We start from the raw sequence: 20,110 nt of genomic DNA on the forward strand, positions 1-20,110 counted from the left end.
GACAACTCCGATCGCTGGGATCTTGATGATACTCATATTGTAGCCGTATTCGTATCATCATGCTCGTATTGCGCGTTTACGGTGGATCGACCGAGATCGGTTAAAGCTGTCAATTCGGGGACCTAATCAGCGATGGGTGTTGGGTATCGACAGATATTGAAGACGGCCTGGCCTCAGCGTATGGATCAGAGTAGGAGATAGTTAGTCTCGATCCAATTCCCTCCATCGAGAGCACCGGAACGAGCAAGGGGGGGGGGGGGGGGGGGACACACATGTTGGCCATAAAAAACAAAATTGGCAATTTAATTTTAAGGTCATTTCGGGGCCCCTGGGATAGGAAAAGCCAAATAATTCGAGGTTTATGGGTGCGTGTGCGCCTTATCGCCTTCTCGTCGATAGAAGTGAGCCGCCCAGAGAATAAAAATAGCCATCCGGGGACATGCAGTGCATAAGATATCTCCGGCAGGAGATCAGCTCGGATCCAGGCTGACGTGGTGCTGATTCATCCAGCCCATTGACGTCAGTAAAAGAGTTCTTCTCTAGACTGCCGGTGGGCGCCAGATGTTGCCTCTTAAATGTCAATTATTGCAGTTTCTTCCAGGTTCCCCACGACGTGCACCTCATCGCTAAGTGAGTCTCCTCCGCTTCTGGCTGAGTCATTCGCATCAATCATAGGCTACTGCTGCAGCAGGCTCACATGACGGCGTGCCATGCAGGGAATGGCCAAGTCGCATCGGATCGTTGCGCACCGACTGCAGGCTGTCAAAATGGATTTTTGATTAATTTTTTTGAATTACTGCGAGCGACTTCTGATGTGCACATCACATCAAACGTGGCGACAGCTGCCGCACAATCGAAAATTGAATTGATTTTTTGCATATTAAGCCGCGCACTTGACTTTGTGTATGGAAGAATGTGAATGGGAATCGCATTCATGGCGAGTGGCTTAATGACCATTTGCTCCATTATTCCCAACGATTTGGCGTGCATTTAATGAGCCTCTCGCTGGTTGTGTATTCATAAATTGTAGGGACTTCATGTGAGTTTAGAAAGGTTTCTGGCCAAGCCTTCACGTCGGGGTAATGGGATCCTTTACACTCCCAGTCGGGGCCACCCAGCGACGTAATTGCACGCTTTGTATTTATCCCATCCACTGTATGATTTATCCAAAACACATTCCTAATTATCAACTTTTTATGCAAATGCCTCGCAATGTTTTCGAACAAAAAAACCCAACGAAGCCGTGTGCTCCTCCGCATGACAATGGCCCAGTTCTGGGCTAGTTCTACGCAATAGTTGGATTGCTCCGGAGCAAAACATAAACAAGGGAAGGAGATACAGTACAGCTACAGGTACAGTCCGGATGTTGGATGCTCTTCCCAGACAGTACATGGCCCGATTGGTTGGGGCTAACTGGAAATGAGATTTGAATAAATTTGCCAATAAATCGTAATTGAATCTACTTAGCTGTGTAAAATGCGCTTGATTTATGCTCAAGTTTAGGTAGATGGTAGTTTTAGTGGACCCACAGAGCCATCTATAAAATATCTGTAAATAAAAGAACATTGAATATACGTTTATTTATATTTGTGAATGTTTTATCCGAATATGAACAAAATAGATATTTGCCCGAAGTGAAATCGGTGGATTTTTGGTCACCCAAAGAACTTCTTCTGTGGGCGATGTAATGTACCTTCGGCAAGGGCAAACCTACACATAAGGAAGACGAAACAAATAAAAATAAAAATAAAAAAAAGAGCCAATAGAATTTTATATCCTGTTCGACACCTGTTTATCAGGTGCCGCCTCTGGCCGTTTATGCAAATTGAGGGATCTCTCTGTGGAGCGTTTTTGCTCTTAATGTTCTATTTAATTCCCGAATTTGGAACACCCAAGACCATTAAATTGAGTGTGCACCGCCGCACTAGATAGTGGCCCCCCGATCCGAGGAGAGGAAAAAAGCAACCTAATGTACGACATTATGGCCGATATGCAAACGGAATTTCAATGTGCGTTGCTTAAACAGCAATTTGTGGCCGATTGTCGATTAGATGATGCCGAAACTCGAGCAGAGAGCACGCAGCACGGAGCACGGAGCGCAGAGCGCAGAGCACCCGTGGCAGAAACGAGACACTCTTGGATATTATTCGAAAAACCCTAATTATATCGATTCCCCTCAATTATATCCACGATACGCACTGTACTGGCGCGAGCGCCCTGCCTCGCATCTGCCACCAAATTGTATTAAAAGCGTTGCTCTGACATTTAACACTTGGCATGCGGTTGCCACTGGTCCTCCGGTTGGGCACCCACAGCAGCGCCCGACCAGGGCGGGACATTTCATCTGGCCTGACAATGCAATTAATCAGCGTAAATTAAAATTAACTTAATTCCGGGTGCCGCTCGACATTGCGGTCGATCCATCTGGTAGTCCGACTCTATGGCGTACACTCGATGCATATTTATATCTGTGCGGGATGGGGAGCATCGCGGATTGCTCGGAGCTTCTGTTCCCGCTCTCAATCTGTCCAATTAAAGCGCTCTCCTGGATGGCTTAGTGCCGGGACTTCACTCAGGTGACGCCCAGAGGGGAAAGGCACCTCCGGTTGCTCCGGTTCCGTCGGGTCGACACGACAGCCAGCTGGCCGGGGCAGTGATTAAGTGCAACTAGCGCCGGACATGTGACACCAGCTGGCCGCCCAGAATCCCTCGCTGGACCTCACCAGGGCTCATTTTTCTCGCCGCCTGTCACTGCCCAAGTTGGCAATTAAAGATATGTATATACGGCTTTTTCTTTCCTCCTATTTTTTTGTGTGGAAATAAATTGTAGAAATAGGAAAAAAAACGCGTGCAACAGCTGTTTACCGTTTACCGTTTACCGCTTACCGCTGGCCGAACCATGGAGCGGAGTTCCACTGAAGTTCCAGTTTGTCGTGGGGCCACATGCAAACCAGTTGCCATTTTCACTTCTCCTGCGACTTTTTCACAATTTATTTTCACACTCTCGAGGACAACTTTCACAGGACAGTAGTCGCCACATGGCCCGGTAGTGGCTGCTCCTTCCTTAGCCTCAGCCTTCGCCTCCGCCTCAGCCTCTACCTCAGCCTCAGCCTCAGCCTCTGCTCTGTCTGGGTATGTGTGTGTGCCGCAGTAGTCAAGATGTTGCCATGTTTCGCCTTGTCTGCTGCACTTTAATGGCTTCATATTTCCTGCAAAATTAGAGAAGTTACTTTTGCTTACATTTCTAGTTGCTCTTGGTCCTGCGACTCCTTCTTGCTATTTTTGTCGTTGTTGTTGTGGCCTTTGTCTTGTCGACTTTGGCTTTTGTTGCAAGTTTCTCGCTGCTCATTATGGGCCACGCCACGCCATGCCACGCCACGCACACTCTCCACTCAGAGTCGACTCCATTAAATTGTAATTTTTGGCAACATTTTGGTTTGCATAAATCTTGGCCCCGCCTGCAGTTGTTCCACGTTCACATCTACATTCGCATCCTTCCCATGTCCTGTCCTGTCCTGTCCTCGCCCCTCGCTCTGTCTCTGGGGGCCGGTCTCTGGTGTCCTTGTGGCTCACGCTTGCTCGTGTTTCAAGTTTATTAAAAAGTCCTCAACATATTATGGTTACTTAAACTATTAAAATAACAACTGGCTGTCTCACCCTGTGTGTGTGTTGTCTGTCCTCCTTGGGGGCACTGTGCTCCCGTTCTTGTCCTCCGGCTGGCTCCTCTGCCCGCAGATAATGTGTAAATAATTTGAGTGCAAACAATGGGCTCCGAGTGCTGGAATTGTGCCGAGTGCGGACCGGAAGCCGGCTTGATATGCATCTACAAGTCTTGCTGGGACTCCTTTGCCTCTGCCAATCGCAGGACAGTCCTCGGCCTATTGTTCGGGACGGGGCCCAACTTTGCATCGATTCAAGCCAGAGAAGCCACAAAATCCGTATGAGGCTCATTAAGAAAGTTTTTCCGGAGCATAGCTCCAGCAAAACAGCATATAATAAATCGAGGTGAGCACGGAGAACGTATCGTATCCAGGTAGCTGGAGGACTGAAAAACAGAACAACTGCAGCGTGACAAACAATGGGGGAGGACAGTGGCAATCGGTTTTGTGGCAAGTCCTGTCCAACGGCTGCTGGCCCGTGTCAGGGTCCGGCCCCATGGGAGCACGGGCGGGAGCAGCCGCAGACAAACGGAGCCGGACCCGAAGCCGGAGCCGGAGCGACTGCCCGATAAGAACGATGTACGGATGGACGGACGAGCGGCGATAGTGTCACAAAACAAATAACTTACCGAAAAAAGCCGCAAAGCCAGCACCAGTCCAAAGAAGGGGAAACTCCCACAACAAGTGACCGCTAATGTTTAGCCACATGTGGCAGGGCAGGGATCGGGCGAATGTCAGGCTTTTCAAATTGCATTGTCAAAGTTCGGTTGTTGGTGGTCGGTGGTATGCAAATTTCCCTAAAATAAAGAAAACGGACAAACACCGAAAAAAAGCGGCTGCGGGGGTGTGCATGTGTGTAGGTGTGTGTTTACATGGGAATGTAGTGTGGCAAAACAAAACAGAATCCGCTTTAGATTTTAGCAGTGCCAACTTGGCGAAAAAATTAAAGATGTATAAAATTTATATGCAATGCTAATAACATTTTTGCAACTAAATAATTAGTTTCCTCTTTTTCAGTCCCAGCCACAAAAAAATCTTATAAGAATAACATGCCGTTTGAAAGAGAGAAATATATGCTCTGTTTTACGGCTATCAACACTAATTAAGCGTGAGCCTCTTGCCCACCATCCCATGCACCGTTGATCGATCAGTTTTTCTACAACGCAGTTTGTTCGCTGTTCACTTTTCGCGCGGTGAAATTCGTAAATTCTCTAAATTAGTTCGTCAGTGTTTTTCAAGTGCTCTGTAAATATTCCCTAATACATTTCGTGCTCGCGTTACGGTCCGTTCGTAAGATTTCATTAGCCAGGCTCTCGAGGGGCCTCCTCGCTGGAAGTTTGCGCAGCGTAATTAGCAATGCAGGCGTCTGCAGGAGGAGCCGCACCAGGTCGTGTGCGGCGATGCCGCTTCAAGCAGTTGAGTGTGTTTTTGCCACGCATCAACGGAAAGTGGCCAAGGCGTGGATGCCAGAGGGCCGGGACTAAGTTCATCCGCACTTGACACATGCTAATGCGTGCGGTAAATGGCGGCCCCAACCTCGCTCCCGCATCTGCGCTGCGGGTCACCTTGAAGGAATGCAAAAATGGCGGCGAGACTGCATTAAAGGTAAGCTAAATTCGACTTTTGAATGTTGTTTTTTTTTTTTTTGTATGTGTGTGTGGTGTGGCTTAGCAAGTACTAAGTGCCATCAACACCAGGGGCGTAATTAAACGCTCACAGAGCATTTTCCATGATAGAGTTGAAGCTTTCTCGTTCCCGGCAATTAGGCCGGAGTTGTCGTCAGTGCAAGTAATGATTATGGCCATGAAGAAGCAGAAGCAGAAGCAGGAAGATCTTCGGGCAGGCACAAAGAGCCAGCGCTAGCGCCAGAGATAGTGCCAGGGTCGGGGTCGGGGCACAGGAGCACAGGACATGGCCAAGTGCCAATTAGCAAGCAAAATAGATTGTAGTAAATTTTAATGACATATACGGCAGCCGCCTGGACATGGACATAGTTGCTTCCGTCTTTGCCTCGGCCGAGAGCCTGGTTTTTTGTGCCCGGTGGTGTCCCTTTTGAAGGAGCCGGCTGCTTGCAAGCAGTCAAAGGCGTTGACCGCTTGCTGCATCATTGAATTCAAAATACCCAAGCAGAGTGTCCAGCTCTGTGTGTATGTGTCCCCGAGTCCACTTCAATTAAAAAGACTTTCACCCACTACAAAAACGAGGAAAATGAAGGAAAGAAAGCAGGAAAACACTTCCGCCTTACTTTACTTTACTTTTGTGTGCGCCTTGGTAAACGTTTGCAATTGCTTTGAAATTGCGCAGACGTGCAGTGTCCCCCATGCGGAGTCCTGCTGCCAGGGAAAAAAAAACTGTCTGCCTAGTGGCATCGGCATCGGCAGCGGCAGCAGCAGTAGTCCCAGTCCCGGGCATTGCAGCACGACATGACTTCCGCTGTGCCTCGGGCTGGGTGGGGTTGGGTTGGGTCGGGTTGGGGGATAGACCCAAAGTGAAATCAATTCAAAGCCTTGTCCTGGCTACAGCTGCTTCTCAATTGCCTTTTCGGCCATCATCAACGCTTTCACATCGTCCTCATCATCGGGCACAGTTCTCATCCCCCATCCCCCATCCCCCATCCTCATTCCCCTGCCCATTCTCATCACTGCACTTGTGTCCAGGCGGAATGAGCCTCGCAGATTTCTTTCGTTCTTCTTCTTCGTGGCTGTTTCTTCAAAATGGCTGCGTTTTTGTACCCTCCTTACACCAGTCGGAATGGCAAATGTGTTGCCATAACTTGCATAACAATTGCTTCCATAGAATATAGAAGCAGCTTCGATTACCAATGTTTTATTTTCTTTTTTTATAGCGACACCAAGTTGAAAGCTTATAACAAGCAGATCGCTGGCAGAACGCAGTCAACATGTCTCTACATTACAAGAAAGGTATGTAAATATTTTAGTATTAGTATTTTATGAAGAGGACGGTATTTTAAAGTATTTATTATGATGTACATTCGATCTATAATGCAAAAGCAACAAGGGTGGATCGTGTGGATCTTGTGGATTTTGTGGATAGGGTGGATAGGGATAGGGCTATCTACATCTGTGGGTGTAAGATGTAGATGTCAGGTGTTTATAGCACACGTAGCTGGCAGCTATGCTCGCATTTTGTTCACTGATAAAGCTTTATGGTTTTGTACGTATTAAAGTGACATTTAATAAAGGGACGACGTTGGAAGAACTCTTTCCCGTTCTGCTATCTGCTTTCATTATTGTTTTCCTGGCAATTGCTAATGCCGGCGATCAATTATCAAGCGCTGGAGCCAGGAGCAGGCCATCAAATGCACAGTTACAAGCAATAACGAGCCAGCCAGCACGGAAGGGAAGGGAAGGGAGCGAAACCCCTACCAATTGGAGCCCTGTACATTGCCATGGATGATTGAAATGGGTTGAGTGTGGTGGGGGCTTGGGGGTGTTCAGCTTCGGATTCTGGCCACAATCCTTCATTGTTGTTGCAGGCAGCATCCATTCGAGGCTGTCGGGCGGTCGTCCGCCCAGTTATCCAGCCAGCCGGCAGCCAGAGCTGGCGATAAAATAAATTTGCATATGAATTGAGAATTAAGAACATTTTGCACATCGTGCAATCTCTCCCTTACTCTCTCTCTCTCTCTCTCTCTCTCTCTCCTACTCTCCTACTCTCCTTCTCTTCCTCCCACCAAGTCGCATTCTTTTTTCTCTCTTCTCTGCTCTCCTGCTGCTCTGAATGTGGATGTGGATGTTGGCATTGTGGCTGCTGTTTGGCCTTTGAATTAGAATCCACACACACCCACACACACACAGGGACATGCATGCATACATACACTCGATCTCCCATTCCATCCACTCTCTCTTTCTCTCGTATCAGCTTCCGTATCAGCCAGAGTGTGAATGGCTTATTTCCTTGTTGCCTTTTTGGCCGCATTTCGGAATTTGCATTTGGCCTTTTTGGGGGCGAGCATTTTTATGCGCTTTTGCTCAGGGCCACAAGCCATATACACTGGACAAAACCATGGCAACTAAGTCGCTTGCATTTGGAAATAAATCTATGAAAATTTACCTTTGTGTTGGGGGCTTTTTTTTTGGAGTGCAGGGCAAAGAGTAGAACAGCCCGAACAACAACTCGTTAGGCTATTGAAATTGAAAATGTTTGCCGACTGATGCGATAAGAATGAGCACGAGGAGTGGGTGTGGGAGTGCGAAGTGGGTGGGAAGTGGGCTGGGATTATAGTTTTGGGCATAACTTTGGCCAGCAGCAGCAGCAGCAGCATTTCGAGGGGAAAGTTGTGGGTCAAGTGTTGGCTGTCGGATAATTGGATTTCGGGAAGCAGCCTCCTGCAAACGCCTGCAATCAATCGATGCTCCAACAGCAACACCTCGACAAAAAACCTCCAGATTGAGGAGGACGATCCGCAATCGGCAATCCCCAATCCCCAGAGTATCGTAAAGCCCGCGGCCTAAACCGCGTGGTAAACTTCCATTTCATTCCACGGACACCAATCGAATGCTTCAGTTGTTTCTCTTTTTATCTTTTTTTTTTGGGATTTCGGGGCATTTGCAAAACTTTCGACATGCTCATAAAATTGCTCGTTTAACTCATTTAACTTTTTGTTGCTTGGGGTTCAAGTTGTATCTGTGTGTGTCCGTGTCCGTGTGTCTGTGTGGGTGGGTGCTCTTTTTTTTATTTTTAGAAAGTTTGCATAAATTGTAGCAACAAGAAAAGTTAATAATGCCAGCAGGCAACAGCTCGAGCTGGGGCGACAATGAAAATAATTCAATTAAAACACTTTCCAGTTTTGGGTTCCTCCACGTGGCACCCCCCACCCCTCCGGTGCATGCATGTCAAGTTACAATTACGCCGAACCAAATTAACACGTAGACCAGGACACCAGAACACCCGGACCCAAGCACCCAAGCACCCAAACAGGAGCTCCTCGTGTGGTGGATTGGCCGCGAGGCATCATTCTGCATAAAGTTTTGCATTGGGCGGTCCGGCCCGTCTGTTCATGTGTCCGGGATACCGCACCGAGTGCGACATCTATGCCATGTTTACTTTGCTACTTAGAGCCGGGGCTGTTCTTGTTCCAGCAGCTTAAAGCCACAAAGTGTCTCTCCTGCCGGGTATTTAAATGTTTGGCTGTGGCTTAGACTCCGCCTCCTGCTGCTCCGTGCGGCGTTTCCGGGTGTTTAGTGTATTATTTTAAGATTTGATAGGCTTTGCCCTGGGATTATGGCGGGCTTCGGTGGGCTTTTGATTTCTGGCATCACTCGCTCCCGTTGCTCCTGCCGGGGACCATTATGCCATGCCAGGCAGTCATGCAGGAGAACACTTTAATCATAGTTCAGTAATGCCCATTTTTTGTGCCCCCCTCACGCTTTCTGGCATACAATTTGTTCGACTGCAAATCCCCTCGATGGCCATAACCATAGCCATGGAAGGGCCTTAACGAGCCGCACTATGCGATGCATTTAACGGAAATAATTTCTCGATTTTTATGCACTCTTAACCCTTTAATGCCGGACACATGGCATCCATTTTTGCAGCAATTTAGTCCATTAAAAATTGTTTTTCCATAATTTTTTACACCCAGCATTAAAGCGGGTCGACAAAAAGGCGAGCGAAAAAAAAAACAAAACCGAAAAGAATTGATGGCGCATCGAGAGTCCATGCTCGTTAAAAATCAATCCCCCAGTGGGCGGGGCAAAGGTGTCGCCCCCCGCCCCACGCCCCTTCGTCTCGTGGTCAATATGCGAGACTATAAGTCTATATAAGCGCCAGCGCCGCCAGCAACGGTATGCAGGGGATATCCTTTCGGGTGTATCTATGTTTGGGTCGTCTGGCGGGAGTTGCTCTATGAAAAATACGGTCATTTGGTACCTCAGCAGCGGAGGATAGGTTTTTGGAATTTTCGAATAATAAAATCAAGTAAAAAACCTTATCATGCACACGCAATGCATAGTGTTTTCTCGTGGGTCCTCGTTTCTAATAATAATATCAAATAAAAAATCCTGTCATGCACACGCATGTATGTTGCTCTCGCCTGTGCCGCCCGTGTCTCGAGTCGAGCGTCAATCAGTGTGCAGGGCATTGCATTGTCGCACTGGACTGGCCCATAATTGTTGGGGAATCACCACAAACTGAGGCGCAATGAAGCGCAACACATCCACGCGACATTTCCAATCTACGCGGTGTATCTGTGCATCGTGTACGGGGCTATGGCCATGGCTATGGCTATGGCTATGGCCATGACTCCGGCTCCGGCTCCGGCTCTGGGTCCGGCGCTGGACACCTCCACCAAAATGTGTCCAATGTAACGCCACAACAAAGAACGTTAATTGACGCCAAAATGCTGCAGCATAAAAAGCACAACAAAAAGAAGCAGAGGGCATCTCCGGAAAAAAGGCAAGGGAATAACCAGCGAAGCGGAGAGCATGTGAAAAAAGAATTTGTCCGGTCGGACAAATTTTGTGGCAGGAGCTGGAGCTGGAGCTGTAGATGGAGCAGCATCAGTGCCGTGTCTTGGTCGGGTTTTCGGTAAATTTAAATGCGCCTCCGACCTGATCTCCGACCCGCGCCGAGCCGAGCCGAGCCGAGCCGACTCGAGGCTCAAGTGGCTTTATTAACCCTATGAGGGGTCACACGGGTCTCCTGCCCCAATGCCCTGCCCTCCCCTCGCCACTATCCCCGCAGCAGAGCGACAGAAAGAGTGGGCGTTGTTGAATCAGCACACGTGATTAATGGCCTTTAATTATGTCAAAGCGCGACGGAAGGACTCTGTCTAGGAATGGGCTCCCGTGTGTGTGTCTGTGTGTGTGTGTGTGCGCAACGGTATGCCAGTTAAACGCTTGACATTAAAAAATTGACACCGTTCGGGGTGAAATGTCGGCAACGTTCTGGTTCTCTGGGGCTGGTGCTGGGGCTGGGGCTGGGGCTTGGTGCTGGGGCTGGGGCTCCCCCTTCCAGCCGGTTGATGTGTTTTTGCTTCTCTGTGACAACTGTCTGGCACACGGAACTCGGTAGTTCCCCCCAGCGAGGCTTGTCTTTTCGGCCCGGACCGGCCCGGCCACAGCCGCCACTCCATCGACTGGGGCACAACTCCTTTGGACATTTGTTACCAAGCCCCGTGATTGTGTGTGGGCGTGTGTCTCGGTTGTCGCTTTTAATGAAAGCGTCATAAATTATGTTGCACTTGACGAAAGCAACAGCGAAGCCATCGCTTGCACCCCGGGGAGGGTCACTTAGCATATGGCCAGCACATGGCCTTCGGAGCAGGGAGCCCGTATGCTTTAAATATGTTAAACAGGTGGAGCCATTGGTGGAGCCATTTTACTCAGATTTCAAGCCACAAATGCCACCAAATAAGTTAGTTCTCAGAACAGAACCGCCGCCAGATACATGATGTAGGTGGAGAAGAAGAATATGAGGACGGAAGTGCGATCCCATGGCTTCAGCTTCGAGGTCCGTGGCGGGGCCGTGGCATTCCTCCTTCGCTCGCCAATCAAGCTCGTCTCCCAGCGCAGCATTGGCGGGGTCCCCACCGAGCCTCCGGCGGTGCACTCGAGGAAGACCAGGCCGGAGAGCAGCAGCAGCAGCAGCAGCAGCTGGATGTACGACATTCTTGTGGGGCCAAGTGTCTCGGTTCTACTGCTCGGTTGTGGCCAGACTCGTTCGAAATTCGAATTGAGTGAACAGGTAAAGCACACATGACTTGTTTGCACAGCAGTGCTCTTTGTGTCGCTCTTTAATGTTCGGAGAACTAAAATCCAGAGAGTTTGGGGCCCTCTAAGATCAGACCCCTTCCAAGATCATCTGGAGAACTCCGCTCTCTCTTTACAGATGTTTCTGTCTCTTCATCGCTGTATCGGGTATCGGGTGCCCCCGTGTCCGTTTTCTTTGTGCCGGAAAAATCTTTTCAAACCCTCGAAAATATATCGAAGCCAGCCCCCAACCCCGACCCCCTACCCCTCTGCCCTCTGCCCTTTGCCCTTTGCTATTTGCCAAATCAAATAATTATAAAAGTTGTGCCCCCGCCACGCCCACACACCGCCCACAGGCTTTGGCACAGGACTCACAGAAACAGAACTTGAAACAAACTTTTCGCTCGAAAAAGGTGCAGCGGCAAAAGTTTTGAGCCAACTAGCAAAAATTTCATTTAGGCGCATTTAGGCGTCAGCCGCAGGACGAGATCGGGGCATCCCCCCCCCCGGATAGAGATTCTTAAAGCCAGTGCCAGTGCGAGAGCATAGAAATCATATTTGGACACAAATTTTATGCAGCCTCAGCCTCAGCGGCGTCGGCGTCAGCGTCGACGTCGGCGTCAGTGGCGACGGCGGCTGGAAAAGTTTTTTTGCCAACGCTGCAGGCGAAAACTTTCGCCTCAGTCTCGGAGCAGGAGGCGGAGCCGGAGACTGTGTAGGCATCCCGACATCCTGTCTGTATCCGCCGTCCCGCCGTCTGTCCGCCTTTGTGCCAATTTCAGAGTTGCAGAGCTCCACCGAAGCGTGAGAAATGCGCCACAGCCTCCGCTTTGATGGATTTGCGCCTCGAAACGGGGCCAGACCCCAAGGATGCCAGCAGAGCCGCAAACCCCACAGCCAGGCGAACCCTTTCGTTTGCATTTTCATTTCGTTTCCCACCCCTCCCCCCCCCCCCCCCCCCCCCCCCCCCCCCCCCCCCCCATCCAAGCCTTTCACGAAAAATTGCTCCAAACTGATGGCCCTTGAATTGTTTTGCTATTTTATTCTGAAATTCTGCTTATGCCTGCTGCTGCTCCCAGGACGAGACCTCTTCGCACGCCTAGCCGCTGAGCTGGCTGATCAGCCGGCGCTGCCGCTCGTAGATCTGCAGCATGCGGCGCCTCCTGCGCTCCTGGCGCTGCCTCCTCAGCTGGCGACGACGACGAATGAAGGCGCGTCTGCGACGCCTGGCCGCTGCCGAGCCCGAGGATCCCGAGGAGGAGGACGACGCCGTGGTCGTGTCCGAGGTCGAGGAGGCCACGGTGGTGGTGGCGGCGGAGGGGGCGACTGTTGTGGTGGCAGTGGACGTCGCGGCGGTGGTGCTGGCGGCCGAGGAGCTGGTGGTGGTGCTGCTGCTGGGGGAGGCCACGGTGGTGGAGGAGCCTGTGGCACCACCCTCCCGGGCCAGCAGGAAGCAGCCGAGGACCGCGAGGAGGAGAACGAATGAGAAGCGCATGGTGAGGTGCTGTGTGTCTGATCTGGCGATCTGTGGCGGCTTTTATACCAGATCTTGCCCAGAAGAAGGCCCCCACTCCGAGAATTCCGCCCGATTCAATCGGCAAACACCACGGCTGACCCTCGGAGGTGTTTGCGCAGCTTCTCGATTGACATTGGTCTCGGTACACACAACAAGCAGTTCTTTTGGCGGCTCGCGAGTGGGTCGCGTGTGGGATTAGTGGTCTGTTGGGGCAGAACCCATTCTGAGGGGCTCTGGGCTCTAGGCTCTAGGCGGGCAAATACTTCCGGCAACGCGGATCGGTGGGTGGATCGACGGATGGGTGGATGGATTTACACGGACAGATATTCGAGGGTGGTGCCCATCGGTACGGCAACAGACCGACAAGACGCTTCATGGGGAACTAGTCAAGGACGAGTCTTTCAGGCTATTGTAATGCTCCAATCATTATCCAACGTTTCTAATGGCAATTGTCATACGCAAGGTGATCTGCTATCCCCCATAGAACCCGTGATAATGCCTCTCCTGTACTGAAGATGGTCCCGATCTTCAAGGGAACCATCGGTACAACGCCAGGATGTGGACTTCCCAAACGGGCTCTATGCACAGTATAGTCTCTGCCCTCCCTTCAGTGAATAATCAACCGAATCCCATAGATCGGGGATCGGGGATCGGTGGGTCCCACTCCCAGCCCCAGTCCCAGTCCCAGTCCCAGTCCCAGAGATGGATTTTGGATGTAAAGGAGGGCGCATCGGAATACATTTTCAAAATACTCGTATATTCAATTTTTTCATATTTCAGCGGTGCTTAAAGGTAAGTGTTTCAAGAGTGGGCGATCTCTCGGATGCGTCTCCGAGCTGCCGCTTATCCTTCGAGCTGGTTGATCACGCGGCGCTGGTTCTGGATGCGGTTGCGGAGCCTCTGGGTCTGGCGCTGCCTCTGGCGCTCGCGGCGCTGGCGCTGACGGGCCAGACGACGACGACGCAGGCGTCTGCGGCGCCTGGCCGCTGCCGAGCCCGACGATCCCGAGGAGGAGGACGACGCCGTGGTCGTGTCCGAGGTCGAGGAGGCCACGGTGGTGGTGGCGGTGGAGGGAGCGACTGTTGTGGTGGCAGTGGACGTCGCGGCGGTGGTGCTGGCGGCCGAGGAGCTGGTGGTGGTGCTGCTGCTGGGGGAGGCCACGGTGGTGGAGGAGCCTGTGGCACCACCCTCCCGGGCCAGCAGGAAGCAGCCGAGGACCGCGAGGAGGAGAACGAATGAGAAGCGCATGGTGAGGTGCTGTGCTTGATTCTGGCCCCGCGTGGGGCTTTTATACCGGCAGTCGTCTGCGTTGGGCTTCGTAATTGTTGTAATCAAGCGATAGTTCCACTGTTTTAATATTGGAATTCGGCAATGTGTGCACAGCTTGTCGGCCGACATTGGTTTCTTTATTTAGCCAAATACTGGGCTCTGGGTGTTAGCTTAGGTGGAGATCACAATGTATTATTGTAACCGTTCAAATGGTTGGAAAAATACGCTTTGGGAAGAGGAAGAAGCAGTCGCGTTTCAGTCGTCAGCAGAATATGCGCAGCACTGTGGATAAGTCTTTGACTTCTTTGTCGTTCACCATGGAAAGATTCATTCATTTAATGGCAGATTTAAACAGGAGAAAACCCTGGACTATTTGTAATCCTAAGACCTAAGAAGTCTTCTCATAAGACTCCTCCTAAGATCGTGGCCTTCTCGTGACCTCAGTTCCTTTTAGTTTTTTAGACATTTGAAAAGAGACTAAAAACAAGCATCATATCTTATTCCAATTTCTTTTGCAACTATATATCTGGCACTCTACGGAGCTACTGTGGTGGCTTGGGCTGAATACTAAATAAAAACAACATTGTCCCAGCAGGAACGGACTATCAAGTACCAAGGGAGTACACGGATACTCCATTCAGCACCATCATCCCGCACAGAGACGAATGGCTCGAGGGATTCCCAGGCCCAGCATCTTTACGGATGGCTCGAAGCTGGACGGCAGGGTCGGAGGAGGAATATGCTCTGAACAGCTAAACATAAGGCAATCTTTCAGGCTTCCGGATCACTGTAGCGTCTTCCAAGCGGAAGTTACAGCCATCAGGGAGGCTCTGCCTCATTTGGGTCCCAGGCCACCGGGACATCGAGGGCAACTGCAGAGCGGACGAGCTGGCCAGATGGGGTACTACGACCCCCCTTCTCCAACATAAGGAGGATATTTGTATGCCTATGGCTCATCAGAAAAGAGTAATACAAGCGACTGACAGACGAAAAGTGGCAAATAGGGTCACGTTGTCACACAGCTCGGCAAACATGGCCGACCATAGACAAGAAGCGCACCCCAGAGCTCTGCAAACTAGGCAGGGAAAGATGTAGCGCAGTCATAAGTTCCCTCACAGGAGACTGGCATACAGGCTGGGTGCCCCGCAGCTGCAGAGACGAGGACGAGGACGAGACAGTGGAACGCCTGCTCTGCTCCTGTCCGGCTCTCAGCAGAAGGCTACAACACTTAGGCTCTGCCTTTCTAAACGACATCTCGGAGATGTCTACGCTATGTCCTACGAAGATCGCAAACTTTATAAGAGCATCTGGCTGGGACAACTGCTGACATGAAGTCTCACTTGCAGGAAGGGAATGATCCCAAGCGGTATCAATCTCCAAGCGAGCCTGGCAGCCACCTCTACCTAACCTAACCTTCCTTTGCAATTAGGCTTTGGAGTAGTTATCTTTCAAGGGGATTTGGCTTTGGATTGGGATGCGAGCCTTGCTTGATGTCTTGCCTTTTGTCCTGCTATCTCATCTTCTACGACTTTGAGGTTCAGGTCTCTGTGGATGTTCTCGTTCCGGAGGTACCAAGTCATCTCCCACGGTCACTGGATGGAGGGATAGTCTTAGGTGGGAATCTGGAGCGCCTATGAATCGCGGTGTCATCGCTGCGTGGATGTTTCACCATTTTACAGGCAGTGCGAATACGTAGGGAACTACGCTAAGAGTCGGTGGAAAATCAGCTTCGCCTCTGAATGATTACTCGGATCGAGGGGAATCCTATTTATCCCTGTATCTTCCAAGTTGCGGGACACGAGTACTGCAGTACCTTCCTTTGGAGTTTTTGGTGGATTAAATCCTCTTCATTTCGTAGATTCAAGTGTTCCATGGCTCTATTGCTCGTGACTCTATTTTTCGACTATCAATTGACCAAAAATCAATAACAAATATCCCTGTAGCCGAAAGTTTCGTTTTGGGAGTCAATTTAAGATGTTGAATACATTTTTGAAATGTTCTTTATTTGCGTTCTACGTCCCGATAGGATCTCAGTGAATTCCGAAAGTTCTTTGGTCTGAAAAATGTCCTCGCCTATCCCCGACGGTTGCGGCGCTGCTGCCTCCTTCGCTGCTGCTGGCGGCGCCTCTGGGCCTGCCTCCTGCGGCGCTGGCGGGCCAAGCGCGCTCGTCGCCGACGTGCCTGGATCCTGCGCCGCCTGGCAGCCGCGCTGGCGGAGGCGGAGGCGGAGGTTGTGGCCGAGCTCGAGTCCGACGCCTCTGTGGTCGCCGACGCCTCTGTGGTCTCCGATGCGCTGGAGGGGCTGGCAGTCGTCGAACCAGTGGAGGCGCCAGTGGCGGGACCAGCAGTGCTACTCGCCACACTCTCCGTCGCCCCGACCGTGGTGCTGTCCGTCGACGATTCGGTGGAGGTGTCCGTTCCCTCGCAGCCTACCCGCTGGGAGAGGAGCAGGCAGCCGAGGAGGCCCAGAAGCAGAACCAACGTGAGACGCATCGCTGAGTCGTTTGTCCAGATTTCCAAAATGCAAAGCCTTTTAAGCCAAATCCTTCCCGGAAGCAGACCTCCATTGATGATTACAGCGCCATCATCAGATCATGCGCATAATCCGTCATCCATGAGCACAGAGTCGATACTCTCCAAGTCTTAGCCAACCTCTGTTTTGGGTATTTCCAGCATTGACGTTCTCCAGATACGAAGTGGGGCAAACAAAAATATTTACACAATGTCGAGCCAAATGGTTACACGGCTTTCTGGGGCCCGAGATCAGTATAAAAGCCCCACGCGGGGCCAGAATCAAGCACAGCACCTCACCATGCGCTTCTCATTCGTTCTCCTCCTCGCGGTCCTCGGCTGCTTCCTGCTGGCCCGGGAGGGTGGTGCCACAGGCTCCTCCACCACCGTGGCCTCCCCCAGCAGCAGCACCACCACCAGCTCCTCGGCCGCCAGCACCACCGCCGCGACGTCCACTGCCACCACAACAGTCGCTCCCTCCGCCGCCACCACCACCGTTGCCTCCTCGACCTCGGACACGACGACAGCCTCCTCCACCTCGGGATCGTCGGGCTCGGCAGCGGCCAGGCGCCGCAGACGCCTGCGTCGTCGTCGTCTGGCCCGTCAGCGCCAGCGCCGCGAGCGCCAGAGGCAGCGCCAGACCCAGAGGCTCCGCAACCGCATCCAGAACCAGCGCCGCGTGATCAACCAGCTCGAAGGATAAGCGGCAGCTCGGAGACGCATCCGAGAGATCGCCCACTCTTGAAACACTTACCTTTAAGCACCGCTGAAATATGAAAAAATTGAATATACGAGTATTTTGAAAATGTATTCCGATGCGCCCTCCTTTACATCCAAAATCCATCTCTGGGACTGGGACTGGGACTGGGACTGGGGCTGGGAGTGGGACCCACCGATCCCCGATCCCCGATCTATGGGATTCGGTTGATTATTCACTGAAGGGAGGGCAGAGACTATACTGTGCATAGAGCCCGTTTGGGAAGTCCACATCCTGGCGTTGTACCGATGGTTCCCTTGAAGATCGGGACCATCTGCAGTACATCTCCAGGAGAGGCATTATCACGGGTTCTATGGGGGATAGCAGATCACCTTGCGTATGACAATTGCCATTAGAAACGTTGGACAATGATTGGAGCATTACAATAGCCTGAAAGACTCGTCCTTGACTAGTTCCCCATGAAGCGTCTTGTCGGTCTGTTGCCGTACCGATGGGCACCACCCTCGAATATCTGTCCGTGTAAATCCATCCACCCATCCGTCGATCCACCCACCGATCCGCGTTGCAGGAAGTATTTGCCCGCCTAGAGCCTAGAGCCTAGAGCCCCTCAGAATGGGTTCTGCCCCAACAGACCACTAATCCCACACGCGACCCACTCGCGAGCCGCCAAAAGAACTGCTTGTTGTGTGTACCGAGACCAATGTCAATCGAGAAGCTGCGCAAACACCTCCGAGGGTCAACCGTGGTGTTTGCCGATTGAATCGGGCGGAATTCTCGGAGTGGGGGCCTTCTTCTGGGCAAGATCTGGTATAAAAGCCGCCACAGATCGCCAGATCAGACACACAGCACCTCACCATGCGCTTCTCATTCGTTCTCCTCCTCGCGGTCCTCGGCTGCTTCCTGCTGGCCCGGGAGGGTGGTGCCACAGGCTCCTCCACCACCGTGGCCTCCCCCAGCAGCAGCACCACCACCAGCTCCTCGGCCGCCAGCACCACCGCCGCGACGTCCACTGCCACCACAACAGTCGCTCCCTCCGCCGCCACCACCACCGTTGCCTCCTCGACCTCGGACACGACCACGGCGTCGTCCTCCTCCTCGGGATCGTCGGGCTCGGCAGCGGCCAGGCGACGCAGACGCCTGCGTCGTCGTCGTCTGGCCCGTCAGCGCCAGCGCCGCGAGCGCCAGAGGCAGCGCCAGACCCAGAGGCTCCGCAACCGCATCCAGAACCAGCGCCGCGTGATCAACCAGCTCGAAGGATAAGCGGCAGCTCGGAGACGCATCCGAGAGATCGCCCACTCTTGAAACACTTACCTTTAAGCACCGCTGAAATATGAAAAAATTGAATATACGAGTATTTTGAAAATGTATTCCGATGCGCCCTCCTTTACATCCAAAATCCATCTCTGGGACTGGGACTGGGACTGGGACTGGGGCTGGGAGTGGGACCCACCGATCCCCGATCCCCGATCTATGGGATTCGGTTGATTATTCACTGAAGGGAGGGCAGAGACTATACTGTGCATAGAGCCCGTTTGGGAAGTCCACATCCTGGCGTTGTACCGATGGTTCCCTTGAAGATCGGGACCATCTGCAGTACATCTCCAGGAGAGGCATTATCACGGGTTCTATGGGGGATAGCAGATCACCTTGCGTATGACAATTGCCATTAGAAACGTTGGACAATGATTGGAGCATTACAATAGCCTGAAAGACTCGTCCTTGACTAGTTCCCCATGAAGCGTCTTGTCGGTCTGTTGCCGTACCGATGGGCACCACCCTCGAATATCTGTCCGTGTAAATCCATCCACCCATCCGTCGATCCACCCACCGATCCACGTTGCAGGAAGTATTTGCCCGCCTAGAGCCTAGAGCCCCTCAGATAGGGTTCTGCCCCAACAGACCACTAATCCCACACGCGACCCACTCGCGAGCCGCCAAAAGAACTGCTTGTTGTGTGTACCGAGACCAATGTCAATCGAGAAGCTGCGCAAACACCTCCGAGGGTCAGCCGTGGTGTTTGCCGATTGAATCGGGCGGAATTCTCGGAGTGGGGGCCTTCTTCTGGGCAAGATCTGGTATAAAAGCCGCCACAGATCGCCAGATCAGACACACAGCACCTCACCATGCGCTTCTCATTCGTTCTCCTCCTCGCGGTCCTCGGCTGCTTCCTGCTGGCCCGGGAGGGTGGTGCCACAGGCTCCTCCACCACCGTGGCCTCCCCCAGCAGCAGCACCACCACCAGCTCCTCGGCCGCCAGCACCACCGCCGCGACGTCCACTGCCACCACAACAGTCGCCCCCTCCGCCGCCACCACCACCGTGGCCTCCTCGACCTCGGACACGACCACGGCGTCGTCCTCCTCCTCGGGATCCTCGGGCTCGGCAGCGGCCAGGCGTCGCAGACGCGCCTTCATTCGTCGTCGTCGCCAGCTGAGGAGGCAGCGCCAGGAGCGCAGGAGGCGCCGCATGCTGCAGATCTACGAGCGGCAGCGCCGGCTGATCAGCCAGCTCAGCGGCTAGGCGGTGGCGGGTGGAGCCCTCGGCCAGCGAGGGGGCGGAAGCTAATAGATAAATAAAGCCCAAGATGCCTTTAAAGAGAAGAGTCCTTTAAGTCTTGTCCGCTTGGGGGATTTGTGGTGCGGGTTCCCTGGGTGCCTTCCGGCGCATCATCCTATAAGCCCTGCCGGCACTGGCTCTTTGGCTCTTTGGGGCACTTTATCAGCGCT

The 20,110-nt window shown here is 52.2% G+C and overlaps 6 protein-coding genes and 1 long non-coding RNA gene across 8 annotated transcripts; 3 read left to right on the forward strand and 4 right to left on the reverse strand.

The window, feature by feature from the left end:
• Positions 1-1,180: 1,180 nt before the first annotated feature.
• On the reverse strand, positions 1,181-4,540 carry LOC117184420 (uncharacterized). 2 transcript variants are annotated; one of them, XR_004469743.1, is made up of 4 exons: positions 4,289-4,540; positions 3,658-4,045; positions 2,866-3,209; positions 1,181-2,801 (listed from the first exon to the last, which is right to left on the reverse strand). It is a non-coding gene; the product is annotated as an uncharacterized lncRNA (long non-coding RNA). The 2 variants fall into 2 exon arrangements; XR_004469742.1 differs by having other exon boundaries at positions 2,866-4,045.
• A 7,857-nt stretch (positions 4,541-12,397) lies between these two features.
• On the reverse strand, positions 12,398-12,916 carry LOC6899924 (cell wall integrity and stress response component 2-like). Its single transcript, XM_002135256.3, has one exon. The coding sequence runs from the start codon at positions 12,864-12,866 to the stop codon at positions 12,471-12,473; it is 396 nt and encodes a 131-aa protein (XP_002135292.2). The 5' UTR covers positions 12,867-12,916; the 3' UTR covers positions 12,398-12,470.
• Positions 12,917-13,623: 707 nt separating this feature from the next.
• On the reverse strand, positions 13,624-14,187 carry LOC6899923 (RNA-binding protein with serine-rich domain 1-A-like). The gene has a single exon (XM_002135255.3). The coding sequence runs from the start codon at positions 14,133-14,135 to the stop codon at positions 13,731-13,733; it is 405 nt and encodes a 134-aa protein (XP_002135291.3). The 5' UTR covers positions 14,136-14,187; the 3' UTR covers positions 13,624-13,730.
• A 1,951-nt stretch (positions 14,188-16,138) lies between these two features.
• On the reverse strand, positions 16,139-16,683 carry LOC6899922 (cell wall protein TIR3-like). Its single transcript, XM_002135254.2, has one exon. The coding sequence runs from the start codon at positions 16,647-16,649 to the stop codon at positions 16,230-16,232; it is 420 nt and encodes a 139-aa protein (XP_002135290.1). The 5' UTR covers positions 16,650-16,683; the 3' UTR covers positions 16,139-16,229.
• Positions 16,684-16,863: 180 nt separating this feature from the next.
• LOC117184991 (RNA-binding protein with serine-rich domain 1-A-like) lies at positions 16,864-17,477 on the forward strand. The gene has a single exon (XM_033384340.1). It carries the CDS (start codon positions 16,879-16,881, stop codon positions 17,368-17,370), a length of 492 nt encoding a protein of 163 aa, XP_033240231.1. The 5' UTR covers positions 16,864-16,878; the 3' UTR covers positions 17,371-17,477.
• A 717-nt stretch (positions 17,478-18,194) lies between these two features.
• LOC6899921 (RNA-binding protein with serine-rich domain 1-A-like) lies at positions 18,195-18,752 on the forward strand. The gene has a single exon (XM_002135253.3). The coding sequence runs from the start codon at positions 18,241-18,243 to the stop codon at positions 18,643-18,645; it is 405 nt and encodes a 134-aa protein (XP_002135289.2). The 5' UTR covers positions 18,195-18,240; the 3' UTR covers positions 18,646-18,752.
• A 710-nt stretch (positions 18,753-19,462) lies between these two features.
• On the forward strand, positions 19,463-19,984 carry LOC6899920 (cell wall integrity and stress response component 2-like). Its single transcript, XM_002135252.3, has one exon. The coding sequence runs from the start codon at positions 19,509-19,511 to the stop codon at positions 19,902-19,904; it is 396 nt and encodes a 131-aa protein (XP_002135288.1). The 5' UTR covers positions 19,463-19,508; the 3' UTR covers positions 19,905-19,984.
• Positions 19,985-20,110: the final 126 nt, after the last annotated feature.

This window comes from Drosophila pseudoobscura, chromosome X (genome assembly GCF_009870125.1).
Source record: "Drosophila pseudoobscura strain MV-25-SWS-2005 chromosome X, UCI_Dpse_MV25, whole genome shotgun sequence".
Lineage (NCBI taxonomy): Eukaryota > Metazoa > Arthropoda > Insecta > Diptera > Drosophilidae > Drosophila > Drosophila pseudoobscura.